Source organism: Xiphophorus hellerii, chromosome 7, assembly GCF_003331165.1.
Source record: "Xiphophorus hellerii strain 12219 chromosome 7, Xiphophorus_hellerii-4.1, whole genome shotgun sequence".
NCBI classification, from domain to species: Eukaryota; Metazoa; Chordata; class Actinopteri; order Cyprinodontiformes; family Poeciliidae; genus Xiphophorus; species Xiphophorus hellerii.
Window position 1 is genome coordinate 6,599,817 of NC_045678.1, and position 20,154 is coordinate 6,619,970.

General features: G+C 40.6%; 1 protein-coding gene across 2 annotated transcripts in view; it reads right to left on the reverse strand.

Moving 5' to 3' along the window:
- The window catches only part of tbx15 (T-box transcription factor 15), a 55,223-nt gene extending 35,436 nt beyond the window's left edge, over positions 1 to 19,787 (reverse strand). The window contains exons 1-3 of one of the 2 annotated variants that reach the window (XM_032568238.1): positions 19,173 to 19,787; positions 9,048 to 9,255; positions 3,656 to 3,757 (exon numbers count right to left, since the gene is read on the reverse strand). In XM_032568238.1, the coding sequence (XP_032424129.1) occupies positions 3,656 to 3,757; positions 9,048 to 9,255; positions 19,173 to 19,359 (497 nt within the window). In that variant the 5' untranslated portion in view covers positions 19,360 to 19,787. Of the gene's footprint in view, positions 1 to 3,655; positions 3,758 to 9,047; positions 9,256 to 17,508; positions 17,660 to 19,172 lie in introns of those variants that run through there. The other variant, XM_032568239.1, reaches the window with a different exon arrangement.
- Between the last annotated feature and the right edge of the window lie 367 nt (positions 19,788 to 20,154).

Sequence of the window (20,154 nt, forward strand, 5' to 3'; positions counted from 1 at the left end):
GTGAGTAAGATTTAATCACGGACTTAACTTCATCTATCAACTTTAAAATCTAAACGTGTAAAACTTTACAAAAAGAAATCAGAGTCTGGCTTGGAAATCTCACCTAATGATGTTAATATTCAACAGATGAAATATTCCCTTCACTTTTGCCCAGAGTTGTTTGACCCCTGTCCACTTTTTGCATATGTAAAAAGTCGGCCGTGCGTGCCAGTGGTGTTTGTAGTCATAGTTAAGATTAACTAGAAAAAAAAATAACTAAAATAAATTAGCTTATCTGTTTTACACATTAAAAGCATAGTACTGTGTTCTGATAAATACAGTAAACAGAACTGTTTAAAATGTTATTAAAATTTAGAAAGCATTTTCCATCATGTTCTACATTTAAAACTGTTATATGGTAAGATCTTCAGATTACTGCAAAAATATATGTAATGTATTTATTTTTTTGTCATTTTTAAAGGGGCAGTATTATGTAAAATCAATTTTTTTTTTAGCTCTCCATTGTGTTATAATGTTATTTCCTCATCAGAAACATACCTGGGGTGTTGCCTTGATTTTTTCACACGTTTGCTAAATCCTTTAATCTCCCATTCAGCTGTTCAAAACATCTGGGTGGACTTAGCCCCGCCTTAGAGGACAAAGCTCCTCCTCTGAGCTGCAGTTTCCAAACTTCCGCAGCCATCCAATGCAACTCCCCCACTCAGCTCCTTCAGACTAGCCAGCAGCAAATAGCAAACAGTCCATCACAAGGCAACACAGAGACACACAACCATACACACAAACACTCACACCTATCGGCCTTTTACAGAGATGCTGGAGTACCCAGAAAGAACCTGAACATGCTAAATCAACGCAGGCCAGGATTTTAACCCAGAACTTTCTTCCTGCAAGACAACAGGGCTACCAACTGCACCACCGTCCAGCTGTTTTTCAAAATCTGGAGAAATCCTGTCGTAATGCTGCACGTTTTGTTTTATTTATTTTCTGATATTTCCTATAAAATGAGAGTAGCACTTCTGAGGAACATCAGTGGCAAAGTCCAGGTTGCTGATCATGTGACTAGTGATGTGAAAAATGTTTTCAGCTTTGCAAAATAAACCAACTTTGAAACGCCTCATCATAGCGTTGCGAGTTTTTGTAGAAATGTAAGAGATTTTTCAAAATTGCAATGTTTCCATTAAGCTGATTTGTTTTCAAAGTGTCAAATTGTGCAATTATACGGTCAGTGGAAGCGCCGCTAGACAGAAGCGTAGACAGAGGTTTTAAAATGTATTCATTTAAAACCACTTAAATTTCCCATCATGCCGTTCATACGGTTTAAATATAAGATGCAAAAGATAGTCCTGGAGTTAATTCATGTGTGGCTGTTGCTGCACACTGTTGACCAGCTGGCTGAAAGAAGGCCGCCACACTTCTACCGTCACTTATGAGAAAGACCAATGAAGCTTTTTTTGTAAATATTTAATCTGGAGTAAAACGGAAACTACAGGAACTCCTCGATGTTTAAAAATTAATAGCTGTGAGTAGCGTGTTTCTATGGTAACCGACTGCAGAGCTAAGCTAACAACCTGATTCACTGATCAGTTAAAGCCAGATCTTCATATTTTATGTATGTTATGTGCTTGTGTCCATGCATCACAATGGCAATCGGTGCATTTGTGTAATAAATTCAGAAGCAGCAGGAGTAATTACTGCCTTTCTGATCATATGTCACATTTTGATGAAATACCATAACACCATAAAAGTGGATTGAAAATCAAATTCCTTCTCTTGTATAACAGACATGGGTTCATTTCAGCCTTGCTTTATAACAGGTCCAGCTGATTTCAACTCAATTATTTCTCTGAATGTAGATCTGAGCAAATAAAAGCAATTTATTTGCTTATGGTTAGGGATAGAGTTAGGCTTCCTGACATTTCAAGACTGCCTTCTTTTTGAACGGTGTGTATTCTCGTCTTTCCCCTTTTTGAAGACTGACTACGAGAAACGGAGCTCCAGATTGTATCATATTATAGATCAGGGAAACAGAAGGTCTTCTATTACTAATTGAAGTAAATAAGAAATGGTTCGGTTGCTTTTAGGATTTGTTAGCTATTCGAATAGTTGAATTTTAAAGTAAACAAAATGTTTCACATTTAATTTTCTTCCCAAAAGTTGGATTTTGTTTTTTCTAATAGTGCACCACCACTGTTAAGGTTTTCTGTATTCGCTTTGTGTTTTTGTTTTGTCCAACAGATGCCAAGAATTGTGAAAGCAGCTCTAAATATCAACTCGGTTCATTTGTGTCAGCGTCCTGCGGCATCTCAAAGGAACCTCACACTTCTCTCAGCCTCTTCACACAATCGATCATGTCTGCCTCTCGGCTCCGTAGCAACGGCCTTCTGTTTTCTTTTGTCGTGCTCTCTCTTTTCTTCCAAATCCCGACTTTTGCAGTGATGCATGTTGGGAGTGGTGCTGTTCGCAGGCAGCCGCTGCTGGCTCTCCCGCTTTTTCTCCGTGGGATGATGATGATGATGAATACATTTCAATCTTCCTGTTCCTGGCTCTAACTTCAGGGAACGGCACTGTGAGCCAGGATATCAGTCTTATAGCTTATCCAGAGCGATCCATCACACACACATCATCCTCCAACACACACACACACAAGCATGTTTGCGTGGCTATCTTTGTGGGGACTTTCCATTGACTTCTATTCATTTCTACAGCCTAAACCTTACCCTTATCCTAACACCTAACCATTACATGAGTAACCCTAACCAAAACTTAATTCACACCTTAGTCCTAAATCTGACCCCTGACCCAAAAACAGGGTTTCTCCTTGAGGGGACCAGGCTTTGGTCCCACAAGTAGCAGTGGGTCCCCACAATGTAGTATGTGTCAGGAAAATGGTCCCCACAAGGTATTACAAACAAACGCGCACATACACGCATGCACACACACACACACACGCACACCCCCTCTCTCTTAAAGAGTCCAAATGATCATGGTGACCTTTTTCTCTCTTTTCCTCACAGTAGTGGCGTGAGGGGCAGAAAGACCAACTTGTACTATCTTTGTTTAATCCAAATAACGTTCCGAATGACCGACATGACAGACGGTCTAAATGAGACGTGCACAACAACGAGGGGCAGCAAGAGTTCGCCAAGGACTGATGTTTTGAAACCCGTCCAGGAAAAAGATGTGCGTTTAATAAAACCGAAAGGCTAAGCTTACTAACAGACTGGAGCTGACCTGATTTCCTGCTGATCAGCTGCATCTGTTGCTCGGATGTTGTTTTGTTTTTCTTTCTCCTTTTTTTTTCGTTTTGCGTCCAGCTTTATTTTCGTCATAGCCAAAAAGCAGGTGTGACAACATTAGGACCATCGTGGGAATCCACATTTATTTTATGTCTCCGGGCTTCGGAGAAATAAAATCCTCTCTCCCCCTCCCCGCCGGACTCTGTTCGGTGAAGCAGTTGTTCTACTCGGGAAAACTCTGGATTTATGAATCGAAATGTCAAGCATCGTAAATAACAACGACCGGATTTAATGACAGGTTTAGCGCTGACAGCTTGCTGCTGTTTTGGATGATGCTCAGCAGCTCTCAGTCGTGTGTGTGGGGGTGTGTGTGTAGGTTTGTGTGTAAGAGTGTGTGCGTAGGAGGAGGAGGAGGGCACCTGTATCTCTTGTTGTCCACTGGCACGATGTCCATCGCGATGTAGTACTGCTGGTGCGGGTCCAGGCCGGCGATTTTTACCCTCATGGCCGGAAACATCCTCCTGATTGGGGACGAAAAGCAACAAAGGCGTCACTGACCCGAAGACAACATGAAACTAGAAATCAGAAATTGCCATGAAAACGCCTGCAAAAACGAAAACACCTGCTAAGAATCAATTCAAATCTCTTTTTTTTTATCCCAAAAGGTAAATAAATGCCGAAACTCAAAGCATTTAAAGGATTTCCAATAGCAGTCAGTCTTACAACCAGGGCCGGTCCAAGCTATTTTGGAACCCTGAGCAGCTTTTTGGGGGGGGCCTAAGCGGGGGCCCATACCAACATGTCAACACCAAATGATTTATCACTCCTAAGCAACTCTATGTGTGTAACACACCTACTGTCATTAGGATCATTTGTAATTAGCAGACATTATACCACTACCATTATTACTATTGATTTTAACCTTACAGGAGTAACAAAGTCAAAAATAAAAAAATCATCTGGATCATTTTGAAAATGCAGGGCAGTAACATTTAATGCATGTTAGTTGGCGTTTTATTTGAACTATTTGAAAGTAACATCAGTTGATAAACACTCATTTTAAATATCTTCCATCGATAGGAAAAGATGAATCATTATTATTTATTTTAAAAAAAACAACTCAGAAATTGTTTTGCCATGTGTAATAGCATTTAGTTTGCAATATTCCATTTAAAAAAAAAAAAATTTCTCTCTTATGCTAGTGTGGTGCTCTTGGGGACCCCCTAGTAATGTGCCGCTTAGCTCGCATATGCTTTGGGCCGGCCCTGCTTACAACGAATATGTAGAGGCTTCTGGCTGCAGTCGGTTGCTATTTGTGACTGTCATGACATGCTAACAGCTCCGTAGCCAGGCAGCAGAGACGATACTCCACAGCAGCATGTCCTGGATGACGGCAACGTTTCTTGACGAGGCTTTACGTCTTGTCCAAACGTAAATATAAAAAAAAAAATTTCTACAAGATTTTCTTTGTATTTGTTGGTATAATTTTTTTTTTAAATGTCTTATTTCATTCATGCAAAAACTAAAATAAAATAGTCGACCAAGCAGAGATGTTGTGGACAATTTCTGGTCACCGATTTTGTAAATCTCAGATTCCCGTTAAGCTAAAATCCACTAAGGAATACTTTCTTTTGTAACTTCTGATGAAATTTCACATTACAAAAAGATTTTCTAATAATAATATAATTAAAATTCTAATAGTAAAGCAAAAAGTCCTGAACTGCCTGTTTTTATCACTCAAATGTAAAAAGAAATATATATACAGTAAAAACCTCCATGTTACTGGACCAACGTATTTAAACAGATAAAAAGATTCAGCGTATATCAGCTGTGTCAAGTTCAGATCTGAGGAGAAGAAGCTTTAAATTTCTTTTCATGTGTTAGATTGTTTGATCTGCAGCAGCATTAAGCAGGTTTTTGTTTAATGATGAATTATTCATAATCGAATCAGGAGCAGAATCAACCTTAGTTCACCAGAGAGCAGCCTGTGTTACACAGCTCTGCAGATCTGAACAGGATTTCACTAATAATATTTTATCCTGTCATCAGATTCTCAGTTTATCTGGAACCGTTAGTTTGAAAAGGAATGTTTTCAGTTTGTAATATTTATTTATAACTTCTACGATGGTGGGGAGGGTTGTATGCTTTTTTTTTTCTTCTTTTTTCACAAACATGAAATTGCGTAATGACCTAACTGATGAGATAGATAGATAGATAGATAGATAGATAGATAGATAGATAGATAGATAGATAGATAGATAGATAGATAGATAGATAGATAGATAGATAGATAGATTCAGACTTGAAACTTTTACTCAGATACAAAAAGTTTTTGCTACACACATAAAAATAAAATCCTTGCTCCCTAAAACACTTAAGATAAAATATTAATTAATATTAAATCTATGCCTGAATGACTGGTTGCTAAAAATAAGACACAGTCACATTTCATTCATCAGCGGCTCAAGAGTTAACTGTGAAAAATTTTGTGCTCAATGCAGAAGCAAACACGATATAATGAAAGAAAGAAAGACAGACGGATGGCGGCGGACCCCCTTCTTCTGCTTGGGGCCCCATATATCCCCGGGGCGCCTCTGCTTTTTACGTTTTCGCCCCCGACTTTTTAATATCTGCTCAAATGTAAAGCAACAAATTCATATTATCGCTCGGGATTGTAAGTAGTAATGACTGCACGTCACGGATGAGCTGCTGCACTAAAAGGGAAACCGGGCTTAAAACAAACAGCGGTCCAGAGGAGGACAGTTCATCTGAACTCCGGCGCTTGAAATGCGGCGTTTTCCCCTCTTTTCATTTAAAGCTCGTAAATCGAGGCCTCCCTAACGAGAAAGAGAAAGTAGTTTCTCTCTCTCTCTCTCTCTCCTTCCCTTCTTCTCTGGATTTATGGCCTTATTACGAGCAGGCCGTGAAATGCGCACGGCGACGCGGCCGTGTCCGCCTCATTCACTCTGCTTCAGCGCAAACTGATTGCTGTGCTATTTATGAGCTGATTACCAATTTAATCCTAATTTATTCCAGCAGCCGAGGGCAGCTCGTGTATTTCCAGCGGAGGGAGAAGCCGAGCCGTAATTTAACCCTGCAGGACTGCAGCAGAGAGGAAGGAACCACTTTGGGTCTAGACGAGACCAAACACACGCAAAGAAACGGCGCCTCAAAACTGTTTGGGAGCATAAAAAATAAAATAAAAATGATTGGTTTAGAGTCATAGACTCCCCTATTATTATTATTATTATTATTATTATTATTATTATTATTATTATTATTATTACAAAGAGAGCTGATGTCTATTTGCTTGCGAGGATGAATAAATGAAAGAATCTTAGTCTTTTTTCAGGAATATGAAGCGCAGAAAATCTTCGAACAGGAAGCTAAAATTAAATGGTTTAAACGGGGTTTTTTTTAGTAACAACAATAATAATCTGAAATTATTTTAATCTAATTGAATTTTGCTGATGTTTTTAAAATTATATTTTAAAATAATAAACAAAACATGTCAATGAAACGTCACTTTTTTTTTTTTACTGCCTCAATATGCCGAAGTTTCTAGACAAAAAATGTTTTTTCCTCTCATGCAAACAAAATGTACAATTTGTTTGATAAAGACGCGGCAGAAATTGGTGAGATAGTGCGCGTGCCGGGTGGAAAGGCTCGCGGCGCTGCGAGCACGAAAAGGTGAGCGCGAGGTCCTTCCTCCAAGACACCGCAGGTTTTCCTCTTCTTACTCGGTTTTTTATTTTATTTAATTTTTTTATTATTATTATTTTTGGTCCGTGCGCTTCAAAATGAGCGCGAGCCCCACCCCAGAGCACGAAACAGAGGGGATTAATGAAAAGCAGCTCGTGCTGCGCTCCGACTTTAACCTGCGGCGCGCGAGAAGGCCCGAACCGAGCCTAGAAGGGGCGACCCGCACGTGCAACACATTAGCACCCAGCGGCAGCACAACGAGCGCGTGAGCGCCCTACGGAGACCCGCGCGCAGCTGAAAAATAAAAAATTATATGTATATATATATATATATATATATATATATATATATATATATATATATATATATATAACATAAGTTATCATATCATAATTTAGGACACTAAGAAATCGTCGGGATTTTATGTTGGCAAAAAAAAGCAGTGGTGAGATTTTAATAGTTTATAGATGAGGATTATCTATAAATATTACAAACTGAAAAAATAATCTATTCATTGACTTTAATATATAGTCCACGATAGATTCAAATGATATTTTGAGAAAACCATTCCATTTTTCAAAGTAAAAGCTCTCCCCACAGTGTTTTAAAGCTGCTCCTATTAGAGTCACGCCACACTGTTGTGTTGTTTTTGCTTCCCACAGCAATCTGAGGTGATAACCAGAAGAGGAATCACTAGATTACCTCTGAGTATCTGTGTGCTTTCACAAACAGAATGGAGGCCTGGTCGAGTTCTGATGGCGTTGCAGATCATTGCTGTCTATTATCCAGCTCTTATCTCAGGAGTCTGACTGATAAAATAACACACCAAGACATCATCCAGCTACTTTTTCTTAAACTGCTTACAGCGTCAGGAAAATATAGGCAACTGACAAGCAACTCTTTTTTTTTTGTTCTTTTTAAATTGCATTTTGGCACTGCACACCTGTCCGCATCACCAAACCGGCCTCTGAGGACCGTTTGGGCCAAAGACGCTCAGCTGAGGGGATAAACCGATGGGCAGAAGGTCAGGGTTTTTTTCACAGAAGTAGGCAGCATGGATTCAAACCTGATTGTATATTTTTATTAGAAGACAAAACTAAAGAGAAAAACTCAACAAAATGAAACTAATGGAAAGAAGAGAAGAAAAGGATAAAGGTTAAAAAAAAGAGCAATCCATCAGACAGAACAAAGGAGCCAATCTTTTTTTAAATGACTGTCTTGTGTAGTTTGTATTTAGACTTTGGCTCCTTTTTTCCCCCATATATTCTGTTTGGTTCTTGCCTGCGTGGGCTTCAAAGACTTTACCCAAAATAAGTAAAGGTATCAATATCAATCACAACAAATGCTCCAAACGCCTGATTAAAACCTAAAACACACTGAGTGGATGGATGGATGATGAAGGTGGATACAGGGACAGGCCACGTAGCATTTAAATGAAAACTCATCCTTTAACACGCTAACTACTTTATTCCTGCTAAAGTTAAAAAAATGACAAAATCAAAGGAAGTCACTCAACGTTTTTGTTAGAAGTGAGTCTAGGAAGACAACTACATATACCCAGGCCTGAATCGATATATCAATAAATCCGTTAATCGCATGATAAATTAAAACGAGCTCAATAATCTCCAATTGAATGATTTGTCGTTTTTCTCATTTGTCTTTCTTTCTACCAAAACACTGGATGAAAAAGTCTTCAGTCTGGTGCTCTGGTCTCACCTGGACCGTTTTTGACGGGTCATTTTGTTTAGGGAGACCGCACAAGTCATTTTATTTGTTATTTCTGTTGTTTTCTTTATTTATTTTTGGATATTTAAAATGTCTTCCAGTTCCAGTGCTGAATGTTGATTAGAATTGAAACTTTATTGATCATTGAGAATGCATTATTGCATTATTATGCCGTTACCATTACATTACTTGAAAACGGTCTCAAAACAACAACATTATCATTTATCGCAATAAGTTCTGGGGACAACTTATCGTCCAGCAACATTTGCTATCGCGACAGGCCTAGTTGACCGCTTCGACGCCGGGCTAGGCCCCAAACGTCCCAGGAAACTATAGCAACAGCCCAGTCTGTGCCTCAGCCAGAAAGCTGAGCCCGCCGCCTACCTGCCGGCCTTGGTGATGATCATCTCCGTGCCGATGTCGTGGAAACGCTTCCAGAGGTCGGCGCACTGCAGCTCCACCTGGATCTCCTCCATGGAGGCCGAGGGCGAGGCGTCGCAGGCGCCCGGGGCCAGGTCGGCGGGCGAGCCGAAGGAGCACGACGTCCTCTCGGCCAGACCCTCTCCATCCGAGCCGGGGCTCGCCTCTGAGTCTGGATGGGGGCGAAAAGAGCGGAGGGGGGGAGAGAGTGATGAGGAAGGCGGCTCTGGATTAACGGAATAAAAAAAAAAAAACTTAAATAAAAAAAGTGTGGGGTTTTTTTTTTGTTGTTTTTTATTTTGTAGAGGAAAGTTGGCTCGTGCGAGCGTGCGCCGCAGCGTTCCTCCTGTGAGTCTTCATCACCGGACCCCGCGGACCCCCTGCAGGCCGGGCTTGGCTTGCCGTCTCGTGGAGACAGAAGCGGGATAAAAGCCGCGTGAAGCTTCTGCAGAGCGACGAAGAAAAATTGTTGCGCCCTCTTTTTTTTTTTTTTCTGGTCAGGCAAACGACTATTCCAATGAAAAAGGTCTGGGATATGAAATTTCCCACAAAGTGATCATTGACAGAAAAGACGAATTCACAAAAATAATCAAGAGGTTAAATCGGATTTTTTTTAAAAAAGCTCATTTTTCTTAGAGACGAACCCACACTGCAAAAACACAAAATATTACCAAGTATTTTTATTTTAGCTTCTAGTGCAAATATCCTAATACACTGAAAATAAGACAAAGGTATCTGAAAAATAACTTTTCATCAAAATACAGGAGCTTGTTTTAGTTCCTAAATATTGAGATAAAAGTACTAAAGTACTAGTTCCACTGTCAAATTATTTCATATCTAACATGGGGAAATGTTCTGTTATGGGTTAAATAATCTACTTGTGCTTTTGTATCAATATTAAGAAATTATTGACTGAAAACAATCTCCTATATCTTGATGAACAGTTACTTGTAAGCTTGTTTTAAGTCAATAATTTCTTCATATTCATGAAAACGTAGTAGTTCCATTTGCAGATTATTTCACATGGGAAAAATGCTTAGTTATAAATGAAATAATCCACCGGTGGAACTTTGTCAATATATATTTAGGAATTATTGACTTAAAACAAGCTCCTGTATCCTGCTGAAAAGTTACTTATCAATTAGTTTTGTCTTATTTCAAGTGCACTAAGGTATTTGCACTAGAAACTAGACCATAATACTTGGTCAGATGTTGTGTTTTTTGCAGTGCACAGGAGTTTGTGATCCTGAAGAACATGAAAGTCATCAAGTACACTAGAAAAATAAATAAATTTAGAGAAAATTCTAAATTTTTAACAATATTTCTAAATTGTATCATTAAATCCCTTCTTCCTGTAACAAGACTCACTTTATTAGACAGCAGATGTTCATTGCATCTGGTTAGAATAGTCTGAAAAAGCGTGACATTTCAATAATGTTTTATGTCTCAGTTACAAAGCAGGTCTTCATTTTTATTTCTTTTTATTTTGGATGACAATCCAGAAACGTTTCTAAAGGAAATATTGAAGTTGCTGGTCGTGGTTGTGCTGCTGTGGGAAACCCAGCGGATGTGTCTGTTGTCTCAGAGGGAAACTTCTCCGTCTTTGCACTTGTGAACGGCTGAATCTCATAACCGCATCCTTCATTGACGTGTTTTTCATTTTCATGCATTTACTCTCAGAGAGGGGTCTAATTAAAAGTCGGGCTGGCTTTCCTCGTGCAGACGAGCCGTCGCACGTGAACGGCAGCGGGACGAACACCCGACCTTGAGGTCGCCCAGTGCTGAATTAAGTCTTGCTTTTAGGATTAGGGTCATCTCTAAACTCTGAGAGTTAACAAAGTTCATGTCCTCTTCGTTTTGAACGAGAAAATAACCAGAGCTTTATGCTCGGGAAATAGAAGAAAAGAAAGCAATTAAATTACAAGTTTTGTAAAAATTGACTTGAATTAGACGGCAAATGTATTAATCTTGGCAAACACTAAGTGTTTAAAACTGTTTACTCTCACCATAAATCCACGCTCAAATATTAGATATCCCAAAATACACCCAGACCCCTGCCACCGCCGCTGAGTCAAACGTCTGTGTGCGCTTATTTAGATTTGAAAATCTCTCTGGGTGGAGGAATCCCAGAATGCCTCGTGATTTTTCCAGCTGGGGCATCAAAACCTTTCCGTGCGCACAATATCCTCACTTGACCGCCGCGTGCTAAATCTCATTTCACTTTTCGGAGAAAATCTTTTACAACGACCTCGCTCGCAACCCCAGAGCCACCCAGGAAAAAAAGAAAGAGAGGGGGGGGGGGAAAAAAGGCAGAAAAATGCAATAATGTATTATTTATTGCTGGTCCTGACACGCCGAGGTTGGCTTGGCAGTGCCGGAGGAAGGAGCGGGGGGGGGGGGGGGGGGCTAGCACAAATACGCTTATGCAAATGCAAGGAGCTGGGAGAGAGAGAGAGACAGAGAGACTGGACAGCATCCCGGGCGAAACTGCCGCAGCGCAGCCAAGCCCGCTGGAAAGGAGAGAAGGAAGGAAGAAATGGGGGAGATGAAGATGAGGGAGAGAAAGGCAAGAAGGCGAGGAGTGGTGAGGGCCGTAATGAGCCCTGAGAGACAGCGGGGGCGGAGGAGGAGGGAGTCTTTCCATCATCCTTCCAGTGTCACTGCAGCCAGGGAGGACTGTCGCACATGATTAGTGTCCGCTTCTCTCCTTTAACTGTTCACACTCAGGCAGATAGACACTCAGCCCCCCCACCTGCCCCCCACACCTCCCTCACACTTTGTAAACACATTCTGCTCGGGTAAAAGACGACGAGCCCCGGTGGCTCCGATTCTCACCGGGCCCCGGCAGCGCCTACCGCAGGGATGAGCTCATTGCAACACGCTCGTCCAACAAACGGTCGCGCTTGGAAAGATGTTTTTTTTGGAAAAATGTAGCAACATCGAAACTATTGGACAGTAGGTGCAAACCCACAAAATTGTACAAAGTGATTTTGGTCTAGTTTGTAGTGTAAATATCTTAGCACACTTGAAATAAGATAAAACTAACTCAAAAGTAACTTTTCAGCGAGATATAAGAGATTGTTTTAAGGCAATAATTCCCTAATATTGATGAAGAAGAACTAGTTTTACTGGCAGATTATTGCACTCATAAAACATTTTTCCATATGTTTTAAGTGAAATAATCTGCCTTTGGCACTAATACTTTTTTAATCAATATTAAGGAATTACTGACTTAAAACTAGCTGAAAAATTTCCTTTTTTCCATATTAACATTTTATTTCCAGGTAACACATTAAATAAAGGTGTTTCTTTGGGTTAAATTGATTTATTCTAGTACGGCTAACAGATTGGCATATCTTTTTATTATTATTATTATTATTTGCTTTCAACTGACAAACTACAATATGTAGAATCTGTTGAAAAGTGAAAAACATTTTAAGTCAATATAACGTTTAGAGATGGGAAAACTGTGGTTTTTAAATTGAATCTCATTCATTAAATCCTGAATGAAAAATTGAAACTGTGATATTTAAAACTCCAAAGAGCTAAAAAACAATGAAGCACCATTAGGATATAATATTACCAGTTTGACATGTGGGACCTTAAACTGATCATATGCAGTAACATATTCCAACAGTTTGACTTAAAAATGACATTTTAGAATTTAAATCTTCAGGGGGGGAAAAATACATGTCACAAACAAGAGGCTTAAAATAATAAACTGCTAAAATGGACCTGCAGTATATTTTTGTTGTTGTTGTAACTGTAGAGTGACTGTGTTCACGGCAGTTCCTCAGGGTTGAAACAATGGACTGGTGTCCCTGGAGATTTCATATTAGTGAAACTGACATATTGCGTAGCGTGTGACCTGTTCATAGCGTGGTGCTGCAGGCTTCCAATGTATTCTTGTGAAATCTATGCATAGAACCGTGACATGAGTTACAGTAAAAACAACTAAAACAACAAAAACATATACCGAACAACACACAAAAAAAATAAAAATTAAAAAATTATAAAACGGCCTAAAAACAGACTCTGTGTGGCTCCGGGTTGCTTCGAGCGTCTGCTCCAGAACGGAGGCTTCAACAACCCAAATGGGCCGGAGGAGAACAGAGGAGAGAAAATTGCTAGTCATTAGTTCTTGTTTCTTTCATATGTGTTGTATTTAACGGTCATATTGTAAGGCCTGTCGCAATAAGCGATAAATCAATTAATCTCATGATAAATCGTAACAAGCTCATTAATTTCCATTTGGGTGATTTATCATTTTTCTTTTCTCTCTTTCTACCAAAAACTAGACGTCGAAAGTTTTCAGTCTGCTGCTTAACAATTTTGTTTGCAGAGACTCCAAAATTTGTTTTCTTTGCAGTTTCTGTTGTTTTGTTTATTTATTTTTGGATATTTAGAATGTCTTCCAGTCCCAGCGTTTACATATTCACTAGAATTTTACGTGTACGGATCTTTGAGAATGCGTTCTCGCACTATTTTTGCCACTATTAATAGATCACTTTAAAATGCTCTCAAAACAGCAATAACATCGTTTAGCGCGATACCTTCTGGGACGATTTATCACCCAGAACATTTGTTGCCGTGACAGGTTTAGCTGTCAGTACTGCCTGGCTGCACTTTGCTTTAACTGCAGTTTTACTTTACAACTTAAATACCACAGCTACTGGGTAAACTGGGTGCCACTGACTTATAGTTTCGACGACAAACAATATACAGTTTAGTTTGGTTTAGTTTCTGCCTCCTTTATTTTAAAACTTTAAATAGATTAAATTGTTGGAAAAAATTTTGACTTGAAATACAGTAAAAAAAAAAATTTTTAAGTGCATTTGGGGTTAAAAGAAAAAGAGGCTTCAGGGGAATCAGCTGCACTGCAGAGACTGAATGAAGGGATGATAATAATAATAATAATAATAATATAATAATAATAATAATAATAATAATAATAATCCATTAAACCTATGCAGCGCTTTTTAGGACGCTCAAAGACACTTAAAGATGGAGAGCAGAAGGTAAAGAAGTCTGGATGCCCTGTCATCAGGCTGGAGGGCACGTCCTCTGACATTCAGCAGCCACACACACACACACACACACACACGCACGCGCGTCAGCACGGCATCAGCTCATTTTCACTTCTCTATCACTCAGCGTTTAGTTTTCAGCTTAGCTTTCATTTTGCTTTCTGAAAAGATGCTTTATGTATTATTGAGAAGAAATTTGCCGTTCGTTTCTCTCTGTCACAAACACACACACACACACACACACACACACACACACACACACACATTACCTCACACACACTCTGCTCGTCCTGTGCTTGACCTCCATAAAAACACCCAGCGTGAACCAGCTTGGTGCCGCACGTCGTTCTGACCTCCGGCTTCACATTTAGACACGTTCGTATCGGTTAGAGACGCGCTGAAGGCTGGACAGCTTTATGTGTCATTCAGCAAGAAATAGGAGCTCGTTTTAAGTCAATAATTCCTCAATATTCATCAAAAAGTTCTTGTTTCATTTGCAGATTACTTCACATACAACATGGGGAACATGCTGAATTACAAATGAAGCAATCTTCCAGTGGAACTACTGCTTTTTCCATTATATATTAAGGAATTATTGACTTAAAACAAGCTGCTATATCTTGCTTATGAGTGAGTTTTGTCTTATTTCAAGTGCATTAAGATATTTGCACTAGAAACTAGACCAAAATTACTCGGTAAGATTTTTTGGATTTTGGCACTTGCTTCCTAAAATAACCATAGTGTCATTGTTGCTACAGTTTCTAAAGTAACGCGTTAAAAACTGAACATTTTTAACCTTCACACAGACACTGAAGGTCAAGCTGAGTCAGCTTCATCAAACCCGACAACTTTAGGGACACATTCGGACGTCTTTACGTCGCCTCACCTCTCAGCTTGTCAACAAAAATGTCACTTTGAGTAGAAGGAAGGCAACAAGGCTGACGTCTACTCAGCAACATTTCATCTAATGAAATATGTTTAACTGTTTCAGGGAAGAGTTTGCAAAAATCATGTTACACGTAAAGTAAACTGACCATAAAACAGGTCATGTTCGATCTGAAAGTGAAAGGCGTGCAGCCGTCTGACTCGGGGTTATGATTAAACCTTGGATGCTGGAATCATTTTCGCAACCTCTTCATTATTATGAAGCCCACACATCCGCACATTTCCATCCAAACGTTTTGAATATTTACACATGCACATCCCCGTCCTGTTTACGGTTTTAATAGCAAGTTAAAAGCAGGAGGAAACGAGTTCATCATTCATATTCTGTAATCAGTGAGGCCGTCTTCGGGTTCCAGTTTATTCTCTTTGCCGTTTCTGCGTGATTTACGGGACGCGGCTTGTGGCCCTTATGATTTTTATTTTTTGGGGCGGGGAGGGGGCGAGGGAGCTGATTTTATAGAATAATTATCTGAATTTAAAGGCGTCTGGTTGAGCTGAACGCATATGAAACACACACGCGTGTGCAATGGCCTTATGATGTAACTGAGGCCTATATTTAGCTCTGCTTCTCAGTGGGAAACAGCTTCAACTGTCAGGCTGCCTCAGCAGACATTTTATTTACCTTCCAAATAATTAGACATGTTTCATTTGCATTCTTTACATATAAGAGAAAAAATTAAATGTATGAAGTTGTGAACATTTTCTCTCCTTTTTTTTTGAGGGGGGGGGGGGTATTTTTTTATTTGTTGACCCCCGCCGACCCTCACTCGTAAATAACACATCATAAACAAAAATGTTTTAATATCAATTTCTTAATTTACAACAGAGTGACTTTCCTAACTGATTCAAGTCTTTAAAGTTTCAGGTTAAAATAATAATAATAATAATAATAATAATAATAATAATAATAATAATAATAATAATAATGATTTTGGATTTTCTAGTGCCTGAAAGAAAAAAATATTTTACTCTGGATTTGGATATAGAAACGTTTATATATTTTTTTGTTTAAGGAGGAGCTGATAGTGAATATTATGAAGGATCTGAAAGATGAACAGATCAGCTGTGATGTGTCGTCTTCTGCTAAATAATGAGTTCTGAATTTAGACCGGCTCTGTTAGATCAGCTCAACGTAACACAATTATTTTACTATGTAATCGTCTCACCCAACTGTTGGAGTGTGTGGTGTGTGTGTGTGTGTGTGTGTGTTGGTGGGTGTGTGGGTGTGTGTGTGTGTGCGTGGGTGTGTGTGTGTGTGTGGTGTGTGTGTGTGTGTGTGTTTTTAAGAACTGTTTCTGTGCGTAAAAGCTAAGCCTCTCTAGTGGAGCTGGGGTTTATAACAGATGTAGTTTCACTTGTTAATTGCCGCTTTAACGGATCCATATTAGAGCCGTGTGGAAGTAGGAACTTTGTGAGGTCTCACAAAACCAGCTTTTTCTTTTGTGTGTGTGGGTGTGGGGGTGTGTGTGCGTGTGTGTGTGGGTGTGTGCGTGTGTGTGTGTGTGTGCTAACGGGCCTGTAGAGCTCCTCCGGTCAGCCTGTTAAAAAATAAAAAATAAAGTGCTGCAGACTCAGTCCTGCTCTCTGTCTTCTCAGGCTAATAAACGTGTTATACGACCGGCCGGCTTCCAGCCTTAAAGCCTGCTGGAGCTGAGTAAAAAGAGGGAAGAAGAAGAAGAAGAAGGAGAAAAAACTAATCACTCCGCTAAGGATTCCTCTAAACCACATAATGTGACCACAGAGACTCGCTGTTCTCGGTCACCGCCGCCTGATGCTCCACAGCGGAGGGCTGTAGGTCCGGAGCGGGATCCTGCCAGGAGCCGCGGCGGCTAATGAGAGGAGGGGGGCTCTGGATGGAGGACCGGGGGGGGGGGGGGGAAGGAATTACTCCAGATAAAATCTGATTGAGAAAAGTGCTTCTTAAAACGACTGGGACGACCACCGAGAGTTTTAAAAAAAACGGAAAGAAAAAGGGCGATTTTTTTGTTTGTTTGTTTACCATCTTTGCCCCTTTTAGGGCTCACAAAAAAGCAGCGCTGCTTCTAATTAGCGCTCCCTCGTTTAAACCGCAGCGCAGACAGCACAGTGCCTCAACAACAACAAAAACAACACGCTTCCTGTAAGGGTTCAGGGACACAACTCCATTCTTTTCAACGTTTCTTTCTTCTTCTCCTTCTTTTTTATTTTTATTTTGTTTTGGTTTATCGGAGCGAAGAGGCGCGCGACGTAAAAAGAGCGTTGAGTTCCGGAGGCCAGGCTGCGCGAGGACCTCCGTCCCGCCCGGCTCCCGAGTCCCACACCGATCCGAACCGAACTCATCACGATGAAATCAACATAACGTTAAAGTGAAATACCTGTTTTCTGTTATTATTACGTATCTAAATGTCCAAATATATAAGCTGTGCTTTTAAACCGTGTATATATGAAGGGTCCGAGTGTGGCGGCCGACTCACTGCGCCGCGTCAGCGTGTCCACTTTCAGTCCGGAGGACGGAGGACACGTCCGGACCTTAATCCACGAAGGTCGGGGCTGAAAATCTGTGAGCGGAGGAGGCCTGACGCTGGCGCGCGCGTTAGAGCCGGGCGCACGCGAGGCAGCGGGAGGATTTCACGAGGCAAATGAAGCGGCGGCGCAGCTCCACATGTGGAAAATAAATGAAACGGGCAAGAGAGATGAAAATGGAAAATTAAAGATAAATAAATATGAATGAAGCCGTTCACACACTGGGAAGACAAACTGAATAATAATAACAACAACAACAATAATAATAATAATTATTATTATAATTATAATAATAGGTATTTGGGGGGGTAGTTTTTTTAGTCAATACTTTTGGATATAAATTACGTCAAAAGACACGTAAATAAATTAGTCAATCTTTTATTTGCTTACTCAGCACTAGCTTTGTTCAATTCCAACTAAAAGATAGAAAACACAAAAAAAAACTGCTCTGCGACGAATGCGTGAATTAATACTGATATGATCAACTTTTTAAAAACGTATCGACCTTTCGAAGAAGCCAAGACGCGGAGTTCAAGTCTAATGAGTGTAAAACGCCGTTGCTTAGATTAAGTCTCCACAAGTTTCGCAACTACGATTTTTATAAGAGTTTTCTATTTTTTTATTTTTTATTTTTTGACCTAACGAGAATATCATCTGACTTAATGTCACTGTTTATATACTTGATTAAAAATTCAGATAATTGTAGTGGCTACTATTTATTGCATTTCCCCCCCCCCCCCCCCCCCCCCACCCCCCCCCAAAAAAATAAATATAGTTTTATGCTGAGTACAGTGCGGTTGTAGAGATAGAATACGAAATATGAAATAATATAAATAAATAATAGGGTCGCTCTTTTATTTGTTGTCAAATGTAAGCTGTAAAACTGTTATTAATATTCTTTTTGTTTATTTTTCTTCCCTCTCCATTTTATCTGCCTCACGCACTGCGCCCCTGTCTGCGCCTCCAGCGGCCTCCTGCCTGACCTGCTCTGACCTGTTTTGCGCAGGGTCAACTGATTATTTTTACGCACCTGTCCTCTCGGCGTCAGGATGTTTCGGTGTGTGAACGTCCGCTCCTGTTTTACAGTGAAACGCGATAGATGAGAGTCACTTATTTGAGTCTTGGCGCGAGCGGTTTACGGCCCAAGTTACCCAAAGGTTGGCTGGTTTTTACGCACCAAAGTGTTCAAGACGCACACCGTGACTGTGTGCGTCGCTGTCCAGAGGCACTGGATCCTTTAAAGGTGCAAACCGACTTTTTTTTTAATTTTTTATTTTTTATTTAAGTCAACGCTTTCTGTGACACAGTTGTGTGAAGTTAAAGCAGGGCCTGCACACGTTCCTTTTTTTTTTCTTTTTTTTTAAATGAACTGCAACAGTTGTGTTTCCCTGCGGTGTTTTTGCTGGAACGCAGCCGCAGAGGAGCGGATGCATTTCTCGGGGTTGGACTGCGGAGCATATGCGCTCTGAGTCGGAAGCCTGGGGTCCAAAGGCGTGGAGCCACGACGCAGAGAGACCTGACGGGAACTTTTAGCGGTGTTTGTTTTTTTTAAGGAAATAATATATATATATATATGCATATGTGTGTGTGGGGGTGTGTGTGTGCGCGCACTGACCCGGGTCCATATCCAGACAGTGCGCCGGATCCTCTCCGTCCGTGGCGAGGCTCTCCATGGACAACTCCAGCTCCTTCTCCTCCCAGCCCCGGAGCTTCCTCTTCTTGTTGGAGCCGATCAGGGCTTCCACGGAAAACGCGTGGGCTCTAGAGCTCAGAGCTGCGGCCGATCGCCTCCTCTCACTCATTTCTCTCAAATCCACCCGAAGAGTTGGGCAGGAGGAGGAGGAGGAGAACGTGGCGAAAATTCACAACGGCAAGAAAAACCCCGCCACCCCCCGAGCTCCCCCGAAGCCCCCTCACTCCGTCCCGTCCAAAAGCAGCGAGGCAAAACAGTGACGAACAAAAAAAAAACAGAGAAGAAGAAGAAGAAACTGCACACGTCAGTGTTTACAGCAGGGCGCAAACTCACCAAGTGTCCAAAGTAATCCTAGTAAACTTTGACTAGAAAACGGAGAGTTTTCTATCAGTCCGACTGCGCGCGGACTGATAGTTCGGATGCGGTCAGCGGCTTTTTGCGCGCCCTGCTCTCTGTCCTGCTTTTTCTCTTTGTGCCCCACTAACTCCTCTCTGATTGATACTCACTTCTGGAGGATTTTTTTTTTCTTCAGTCGCAGAGAGAGAGAGAGCGAGAGAGAGAGAGAGAGAGAGAGAGAGAGGGGTGGGGGGTGGCGGTCTCCTTTAACTCTGTCAAAAAATAAAAAATTTTAAAAAAAGGAAAAGCGCCCAGCCTCCAATGAGGAGTCAGACCGGAAAGCCAGACGGACGGTTCTGTCCAATGGCGGCGCGGCGGAGACGTGAAGTGTAGAAAACAGTGAAGGACGGCTTGAGCTGATGAAACAGGCACGTTGGAGCTCAGACAGCGGAGGGGAATTAAAATTGATTCTACAATGACCTCATCTGATAATAAAATGTTGCCCTTTTTATTAATTATTATTATTATTATTATTATTATTATTATTATTATTATTATTATTATTATT